The following is a 10140-nucleotide window of genomic DNA, read 5'->3' as shown; positions in this document are numbered from 1 at the left end:
CAGGTTGCACAGAAAAGCGTCGAGACGGGTTTTGAACATCTCCAGAGATGGAGTCTCCACAACCTCTCTGAGCAGCCTGTCCCAGTGCTCCGTCACCCTTACAGTAAAGAAGCTTTTCCTTAAGTTTGTGTGGAACTTCTGGTGTTCCAGTTTTTGCCCGTTGCTCCTTGTCCTGTCACCAGGCACCACCAAAAAGAGCCCGGCCCCATCCATTTGGGCCCCGCACTTCAGGTATTTATAGACATTGATGCTTAGTTTTTGTGGTAGTCATGGTTTTTTTCACTCACTAAATTGTCCAAGCCTTCTCTCTTGCAGCGGATGTTCATAATGTCTCTTTTCCACAGCTGTGGTATTGTTGTCAGTGGCTTGTTAAATTTTTCCTCCTACAAATGTGAGATATGTTTTCTAATATTTGTTAGTTTGTCTTCGTAAGGCTGAAGGCTTTCATTGTTTTCTTTATGAGCTAAAGTTATGATTCAGTTTGGGTCCTATCTTGGAAGGAGCATTTAGGTTTTTAGAACAATAGAACACAAATTAGAGTTGAGCATATTTTAACTTGTTTCCATTTCTCTCTGAAATATTTACAGAGCGTGGTATAATCTTGCATAAAGAACTATTGATGCTGTGTGTTTTGACTAAAGCTGATGGAGAAATTACATTTGTATAGCTACTGCATGCAGTGTAAAAGAACTTCCTCCTTATTTTTGTAGAGATAGTTTGTTTCAGTTCTGTGCTCTGTCTAGGATTTGCTTTGTGGCCTTGGATAAATCACTTAATTTGTCTGCTTCTTTATTTCCTTCTGTAAAATGGGAGGCCTGTAATGGGCTATCAGAAGAAATATATAGGATATTCTCAACTGCTGTGATAATTGGGGTATAATGCAAACATGCTACCTTTCATATCAGTCTTCTTGTAGTATCTCAAATGATAACCAGTAATGAAATTCCAAATAGTTACGATATTCCAAATACAACTCCTGTTGTGTATTCTTGCTAGGAACAGTGTTAAGACTGTTGTTCTTACCTTCTCTTTGCCTTTTCTTCCATGTTCATACAGCACTTCAGAAATTAATTTTTGTCCTAGACTAGTACTGCTCAAAACAACCCTTCTTATGCTAGCTTGTAAGAAAACTAATGGAAGGTCATTTACAATTTGGTTGGAACAAATCAATCTGAAGCAAACAAGATCTAAACAAGAATATGGAATTCAAACTACCCGTAACATTAATTGCTAATGTCATTTGAGGATGAGCACCCATTCTCATGTTGCTGGACTTTTCTGACAATTTCAGCACTGGCAGAAGAGAGACTGGGAAGTTGAGACTGAAGTCCACAGACCATTTTAGGCTTTTATATGGAGTTCTGCAGAGAAGTCTTCTCTCCAGCAGGTTGAATCATGAATTTGCAATCATTATGTCATTATTATAGAAAACATGGATGCAGTTGCCAAATAATATTTGCAGTCTTAAAAATTCCCCTCATAGAAAGAAGACAATTTAACTGTCTATACATAAACAATAGGAGTTTGAGATGGCATGAATCAGGAAGAACATAGTGCATTCTTTGAAGGACAGTTCATATGAGGGAAATGCTATACTAGATTGTAAAATAAAATCAGAAGAAAAGAGAGGTTTATCTGTTCTTTCAAGGGTAAAGTGTCATTTGAATCTCGTCTAAAGCTGATAAACAGGGCACGAAGTCTGTGCTTTCTTTGTTTCTTAATCATTATATGATGTCCTTTGAGAGCTATACAGTACTCATTCCCAAGTTAAATCTTCAAGATAAGCATGGTTTGAACTTCCTTCCTTCTTGTCTTCAGGTAATTCTTTTCCCTCCGAGAGTAATACTAGAAATTGGAATGAACGGTCTGTCTTGCATACATTCGACATTGTTCGTTCACATTAGTTTCCTTTAGCACTTCATTTTGAGGGTAGAAAAAATTAATGTCTGAATTTGTGAAGTGTATCTTCAACATATGTTTTGAAAAACACTTTTATTGAGTAGAGGTGGCAGTCAGACTCTATCAGAAATACAAGAGATTCTTTAAGTGGTATTTGAGATGCCCTCTGAGACATTGATCATGTTGCATTGTCTCTCTGAATTTGGGTAGGAATATCTTTGCTGTTTGAAAATATCTTTATAATGTTATCGCTGTTTGTTTGTGTGATCTCTTCAGATCTGCTGCTTCTTTCAGTTTTTCCACAGGTTCCTGCAGCGACCCAGTGAAGCTGAGATTACTGGCAAAACAAAGATTAATACTTTGTGCAGTGGTGAACACAGCTTTCTATAACCTTCCATCAGTAGTTGTCTCATTTTTTAGATAACAGTTGAGTGTTATGTAGGCCATCAAGTCCCCATGAACTCTCCTCATCATTTCTATGTAGTGATTTCTGTGTTGACCCATTGTGGTGTTTTCATTAACAAGGTGCACCATTTCAAAGAGTAGCTTAAGCTACCCACTGTGAAAGGAAAGAATTTCGAAGCTTTAACATAGGGGAATACAGCTTGCAAATGGGATGATAGTTTCCTTCTCTCCCCTCTGATGGGCGTACCATAATGTTTTTGCTACAATTGCTTGACACTTGAGGCATGAATCCCTGTTGTTGTATTGTGCAATATGAGTGCTTAACAGCCTGGCGTTCTGTACATGTATGTATATAACTGTTCTTCAGCAAAATACTTCTGTGTATTGCACAACTGTTCTTGTGAAAGAAAACCATCAAAACAGGAAAGTATGTGAGATTGTCATCTAGAGAAACACTGTCTTTGTTTCCACCCTGATGAAGATGCATTTCTAACAAAACAATTCTGGCACTGCTGCCACTCAGTGTTTGCTTATCTTTATTCCTTTTTTCCTTTTTTCCTTTCTTTTCCTCACAGGCCTATTATTATGGCCCTGAGTGTACTTACTGAAAAAGGTTTTTCCTGTGTTGAAGTTTCTTTAGGCCTGTAAGGACGAAAGAGATAAAAAACTTTACCACACTGTGTGACGAACACTTCAAGAGTAATCCAAAAGGTTGGAAAGACTTGATTGTGATGAAGTGAAAATCTTCTGAAGATTTTAGTATAGCTACTTGGCTTACCTTTATAAAAATGTGCTCACTTTAATTCTGCAGTGTTTTGTGAGATGGGGGAAAAAAGCGGTTAGAACAGAAGATACGTTGCGTCCTAGCAAACTAGGACTTGAGGTAGCACAAAAGGCAAATTTTAGGTGGACAAAGACAAGTGTTTTAAGAAGAATCTGTTTCTTTAGGGGACAAAATGTCTTTGTCCCATGGACAAGTTAGGACTTTTAACGTTATTTAAAGTGTCTTCATCTAGTAAAGCAAACATAATATGAAAGGAGGATTAGTAGAAATTGGTGGAATACATAAAGTGCTGAAGGGTTGCCTCCAGGCTTACTTTTTCTTTCTAAGCAAAAAAACTGGTGGAGCTTATTGGTTGGATTGATTATGACCGTTCTTACACTCTTACAGATGACCATAGTCTAATAAACTCTGTGAATGTTGCAATGGATGCTGACCCCTACAGCTGCTTCATATCTAATGTGGTGCTACTGTGGTCTCCAAACTCTACAGTTGTCATTACAATGCTTAAATACTTATCCCAGATGGATCCCTTCTGAAAGTAGAAATAATGTGTTGATATGAGAAAATACTAATTTAGTTTTTTCCTGTCATAAAATTGTCCTTTTTACTTAAATATTTGATACCAGTGAAGTGTGTCTCCACACTATAAAATGTTTTTCTGTGCTGCTGTTTCTGTTGTAGAACATAAAACAACAGCATTATGCCATTCATGTTTTTTCATGAAGAAAAGAGGTGTGTATATAAGGAAGTAGCATGTAAAAAAAGGTATTGGAAGCAGATAGTTTTACACACACACCCCACCACCCCTCACCCCTTCCTGGAAAATGTGTGCTGATATTTAATGTTGATTGCATAAACTAATTCATTATGAAAAAGCTGCAAAGAACTAGGGAAAAGGGGGTTTTTATACTGAAAAGCCAACGATATGTTTATAGTGTTTGCATGTAGGAAGGGAAGAAAGAATACTGAGGCTAATGCTGAAAGCCTAGCATTTGAGCTGAATAAAACAAGAAGGAATAACAAAGGGTTGTGTGACAGGTTTAAAGAACTTAAAGTAGCATGCTCATTAAAGACAGTGGAGACAAATGTATGCTGTGTCTGGTTATATTTGCTCCCTGTTCATATTTATGTCTATATCACTTTTTGGGAATTTACAATTCTTTCTTACCACAGGTGACTGGGGCAACTACTGAAAATTATATTCCAGCTCCTCCTCTTGTGCAGGCTCTAGCACTTGTGCTAGCTCATGATCAGCTAAATTTAAAAGCTGATTTGGCTGCAAGCTATCTGTGTTTCATGTTAATTTTTCAGTTGGGTCATCTGCACAGCTGTAGGAGCATGAGTGAAAGCTTGAGGAGACTTGGTGTGGCAGATTGTGCTCTCCAGTCATGATGCTGCGTTGTAAGCATTTCAGAGTACGTGATTTTGAGGATCCTGAGGGATTGCTGCTGCCAAAACAAGCTGATCTGACTTCCCTTTCACTGCCCCTTTTGTTTTTGCCTCTTTGCTTACAGTCTTTGCTATTTGAGCTCAAGATGGGCTGATTTAACCCACAAATCTTGCAAAAAAAATTGTTCGGTAAAGAAAGAAAAAACTAGGTTTTGTCCCAAGCTGATGGGTTGAATCTACTCACTGTACAACCAGGGAGGTTGGGGAACAGGGGAAACAGAGCAGAATCTATTCCTCAAGTGATGGAGTAGGATGTTCCCTCAGTGTCCTACATAGGTTTCCCCTCTTCTCAGTTTCAAAGAAGTACAAAATATGGCGAAACTGAGTAGGGTACTCTTATTTGGTTGTGCAGGGAAGAAACATAAGGACTGTATCGTAAGGACTGAAGAAGTAATGTGCTGGGGTTCTGGAAACTTCACCCTTTCCTCTAGTTTAGTCTTATTTGTGCAAAAGAGAAGGGAGAGGAGCGGATGGATGTTTGGGGAGTGAAAGAAGGAAGAGAGGTGAAGAGTGCAGACAGACACCAAGATACCTGCTTGTGTATGTTTTGAAAGAAGGTTCCTAAGTTCATTCTCACTTTTGCTGTTGTGGTCTCAGGCCAGCCAGCTCTAAATTGTGCTCAGAGGTAGCTTGAGTGCCCAGCTCTCTAAGAAAAGCCACTTTGAAAAATTGTATTAATATGCGCATCACACAGTTTTCTAGAAGCTCATGAGCTCAGAGTTGTAGTGTCCTATACTGTTTTCATGCCATGTGTGTTTTGCTGAAGTACTACCTGATAGGATTTAGAAGCAGCTGGAATCTGTCACATGCTGCGTCTCTCCACATATCCTAGTTTGCAGCAACTGGAGGGGTTTAGAGCAAGGTTAATACCAGTTTAGTCTTTACTTAACTTTCATTATGTTGAAAAAACAACAATTTTTCTAGTCAGAAATCTGTTTTTGGTTTTTTTTGTTTGTTTTTTTTTTTTCTTTTCACCACCACCAACCATCAGGATCGTAGAACCAAGTTACTCAGTGCTCCATATGCTTCAGTGCAAGACATCAAAACACCACAGACAGCAATCTGTGAAACTGAAGCTGAACCATGCTGTTGTATGTTACTGCACGTAATGGCAAACAGGATATACAATTTTCAGCTAAGACCATCTTGTTAATAATTTTTTTAAAAGTTATTTTTTTAGATGTCTTCTTCAGCTATTGTTTTTGGTCTGAAACTGCTTTTCTATCAAGTTAGTTCTCCCTTTTGTGTGCTGTGAACACTTAATGCTTTGTTCCTTTCATTCTCTTACTTTTTTCAGTTTTTTATAATTCAAAGGATATGCTTTAAGCCTTACAAATTGGTAGTGCTGGGTTGCTTACCTGTACAAACATTTGAAGTTGTGCAGTGGGAACTGAATATTGGTTCAGTAATGTGAAATAATTAGAGAAACTTATTCTAATCTAAATACCAGTGGGACTGCTGCTTATTGTGCTGAGCTTTCAGCCATCTCATGGGTCTCATACATGTATACCAGGGTGTGGGAAGAATCGTTGGATGTTGTTTTGTTTTGCTCAAATACGCTGAACATGATCCGGGGAAAACAAGTGTGTTGTCAGGTGCTGAAAAAGAGCAAAGTGGCATCAGAAGAGTATTTGATTTTCAGATTTACCTGCTGGATACTCCTGTTAGCCTGTCTGATTTACAGGAGTTTGCCCAATTAGTTTGGTGTGGTGCATGCCTGCCTACCTTCTCACTCTGCATACAGCTGCTTTTTTAATAAGGATAATTTTACTTAAGTACCCTTAACACCTTACACATTTTAAAGTTTTTTTAGCAGAACTATTGAAGTTTTTAAGACTTGTGTCCCAAGATCAAACTTGTCTCTCTAACTTCTGCCTCATTGAATAGCTTCCTTTTGTTTCAGGCTTAGTTCATAGTAAGCAGTTGTCATCTACTGGAGCTTGTTCCTAAGCAGTTGTAAAATATATCCAAACTCTATTTCCCTATCTGAATTTTGCATAGCTTAACTGTTCCCACTGGCTCAAGGATGACCCCTGAGGTCAGATGTTATTCCAGTGTGCCAGTGACTCCTCCAACAAACTAATGAAAGCATACAGAATAAAAATAACTAAAAATTCCTGATTAACCAGAACGCTGATAAAGACTAAAGATGTCTGTGTAATGTTGAACACTTAATATCTTGTTAGGTCAGACGAGTACCAGGTTCCAGTGGTCACCTCCATAAAACAGAAGATGGGGACTGGGAATGGAGTGATGATGAAATGGATGAGAAGAGCGAGGAAGGCAAAGCTGCTGTTTCTCAGGAAAAGGTAACTTTTGTTTGTGTCAAGACACTCTGCAAGATATTCTATCTGAATGTTAATTGTTAGCATTTCTGCATCTTTAATGCATAAAGCTGCATAGCTCATATCTCACTGCATTTCTTTCCCAGTCACGAAGGGTGAAAGAAGAGGAGAACACAGAGGTAAAAATGTCTTTATCGATTTTTAAAAAATTTTTTCTTCCAAGTGTTTGGGTTAAGGGATTTCTTTTTCATTTCTGTTCAAAGTGTGAATTGAGGCGGGGGTGTTGTTCCGCAGCCTTGTATGGCAAGTACTTGTGAGGGTAGACCTGTATATGCAGTTGGGCCTGTAACAATTAACTTGAGCACACACTGGGTAAAATGGATAGGAAATTTAAAGTCATGTTATGTTCATGCCCAGGGAAATTGGTTAAGATAGGTAATTTGGTTGTTTTTAATTAATCTTCATAACCAGATGAGACTGCTGTCTTTTTGTCAGAGTAATGATAGTTGTTTCAGAGTAGCCAGAAGATCTCCAGATAATTTTTCGTTCTTAGGATTTGTGTCATGACATGTAGCTTGTAATTAAAATATTTCATCCTTATACAGTAAAATAGTTCAGTACTGTGGTATAGTACATTAATTCTGAGGCATAAAATACCATACTGGGTTTCATGGCCCTGTGCTGAGAGTGTGGGAAGCATGGCTGCTATAAAGAATTGCTTAATAGGATTACTGGCTTACAGCTGAAGTGCTCTTTTAAAAATATCGGTTCTTTGGGTGGGTGACACTTGCCACTACACCTGCAATTTTAGATTCTCTGGTTTTCATTGGTGTTGTAGAAGTCTTCTAAAAGACAAACAGCTTCCTGCCAGGTTTGGTCCTGTTAGGTCCTATGATGACACTTGTCTTTCCATTGCAGAGCTAGTTTACATAGTGCTTCAGCATCTGATGTGATTTAAGTAAGCTAAATACGAAGAAAAAAAAAAAAGACTTTTAACAGACAGTCTTTTTGTATCTTAGAAATTGAGAGTTTTGCACTTTGTGACTCAGTTTATACAGGTAACTCTTCTATTATGAGCTGTTTAGTTTGTGAAGGAGAAAAAAGCCTGTACTTGAAACCTTCTGTTGACTTTTGTTATCCTAAATGCTCCAGAAGATGATTTGTCACTGTTGGTGTGCGCCTGTTGGTCTTTGGGCTGCACATTCCTATACACTGAAATAACAGGTCTGTTGAAGATGCAGAAATAATAGTAGTAGTTTATATGAATGGAAGGAACTTAATTGAAGTAGAAAAAAATATGCTTCCCTTTTAGTGATTAAATAATTTTCCAAATATTAATTAACTTTTGTTTAAAATACATAGAGAATAAAATATTGATCTTGTGTAACACAAGATTTTTCTCTTTTAAAGTAGCTTTAATGTGGAAAACTGTTGGGAAACAAGCTAATGAGATTTGTGATGCAGGTCTTTATTTTGGGAGGACTTGACTGTAACCTTTGAACAGACTTCTCTGGGTGGTGACAATATGCCAAGTTGGGTATGAAATTAAGATAGGGTAGAGGACCTGGAGAATACTCCATGTAGGATACATTTTTTTCTTGAGATTTCATATAAATGCTAGTTGAGGACTGGGGAGGGTATCATAGTGTGAAGCAGGAGTGATAGTGTGAAAGATATCAGTATTCCTGATTTCCCTCTGTGAAAGACATTCTCTGAGCTGTCATGGCTGCTTTGATAAGCTTCTAGTTCTTTGCAGATGGGTAGATGCAAGACTTCCTTAACAACCAAAACTGTTTCACAAAAATAATGTAAGTAGTAACTCAGTATTCTCGCTGAGTGGATATTATTTAATAGGTTGTTGGAGCTTTGATGCAAGGTGGATTAAAAGCTCTTAACACTCACTGCTTTGTGCAGGCCTTATCATTTGTATCTCTGTAATTGAAATACGGAAGTTTTACTGGTATTAGCTATATTTTGGACTGTTACTGAAAATGTTTAAAAGGTTTTTGAGAGAGGATGTGTAAAATATTCCGTGCTAACTTCAAACTGTTAGCATGGCAAGTATTTTGGGACTTTTTTTTTTTTTGCCTTTGCATCCATTATAAGACTTTTTGCTTTTATCTTTAATAGTCTCAGCCTGCTGTTAGTGATGAATATAGTGAAGTTCCATGTGCAGTGAACCTTGTTTTAAGATTAAGGTAAGATTCTTCTATTTATTTTAGCATTCCTTTTTAGTTGACTATATTATTCTTGATCTCCCTCGTTACTTTCATAATAACATAAAATAAGTGCTAACCTCTTTAATCTCCCAGTATGACCAGTATGAATAGCATTTCTGTGACTAATTGCTGTCTTTTAATTGCTTACTGAAATAGTGTAAAATGAAAAGCAGAATATGAATGTGGCTTCAGGCTAAGTGTACCCTTCATTAAGTATTTTCTTTCTTTTTTCCTTGCAATGCAGGAACACAGTGAGAGATTTTTAATGAGTTTCACACTTCAGCAGTCAGCATCTGACAGAAATAAACCGTAGCTGTATTACAAGTTGCCTACTCAAAATGTTTTTCACTGGCGAGTTTGATCAGCCACTGTGGAGAAGTGACAGATATTTTAGAAAATGGATACAAATATGTTGTCAGACTTAAATTTATACATAGTTAAAATGAGTCAGATTACCTTTAATTAAAATCAGTTTATAACTAAGATTTGAATTATTTAATTTTGCAGTCTAGTTCTTGGATAAAAGTATTTTTTCGTAAGAAGCTTTCATAACTTTTTATTTACTTACAGCCATTTTCCTTAAATGGCTAACTTAGTTAAAAAACTTACTGCCACTCACTTTAAAACTATTTTATGTGCAATTTGTATTGACAAGATATCTATGAGAGGTTGCAAACTTTTAATTATTGCTGTGGGGAAAATTTAAATATTATGGGGTTTTTATGCTAATAAAAATATAAAAAGTCAATTAGAGAAATATTTACAAAATTGCAACCAGTATGTTAGAAACAAATAGCAGATTTATGTGTAACAAGTAGCTTTAAAAGAAGAACATAAAAAACTTACTAATCAAAAAAAAAAAAAAATCTACACAGAATGAGTGACAAGTTACAAAATCTATTGTCTTCCCTTTTCTTTGACTACTTTTCTAGTGACAGCTGCAAAAAATTGCATGGCTGCCAAAGATTGTTTACTGAAGGGAGGAGTAATAAATTTTATTGTGGAGAGAGAAAAGACTTAGAGATTATTTGGAGTCGGTTTAGTTGTTCTATTTACATAACTGCCCAGTTATGCTATCAATATTCTTTGTCACCTCTCT

The 10140-nt window shown here is 36.9% G+C and overlaps 1 protein-coding gene across 1 annotated transcript in view; it reads left to right on the top strand.

Moving 5' to 3' along the window:
* LOC104528277 (STE20/SPS1-related proline-alanine-rich protein kinase) overlaps positions 1–9020 on the top strand; it is a gene marked incomplete at both ends in the record, with an annotated part of 55316 nt that extends 46296 nt beyond the window's left edge. Inside the window, 3 exons of the mRNA XM_029086019.1 lie at positions 6724–6846; positions 6969–7001; positions 8953–9020. Of these exons, the coding sequence (XP_028941852.1) occupies positions 6724–6846; positions 6969–7001; positions 8953–9020 (224 nt within the window). The remainder of the gene's footprint in view (positions 1–6723; positions 6847–6968; positions 7002–8952) is intronic.
* Positions 9021–10140: the final 1120 nt, after the last annotated feature.

This window comes from Antrostomus carolinensis, unplaced genomic scaffold (genome assembly GCF_000700745.2).
Source record: "Antrostomus carolinensis isolate BGI_N321 unplaced genomic scaffold, ASM70074v2 scaffold23947, whole genome shotgun sequence".
Classification (NCBI taxonomy): domain Eukaryota; kingdom Metazoa; phylum Chordata; class Aves; order Caprimulgiformes; family Caprimulgidae; genus Antrostomus; species Antrostomus carolinensis.
Note: the sequence above shows the minus strand (reverse complement) of the source record. Positions and strands in the feature narration are given on the sequence as shown.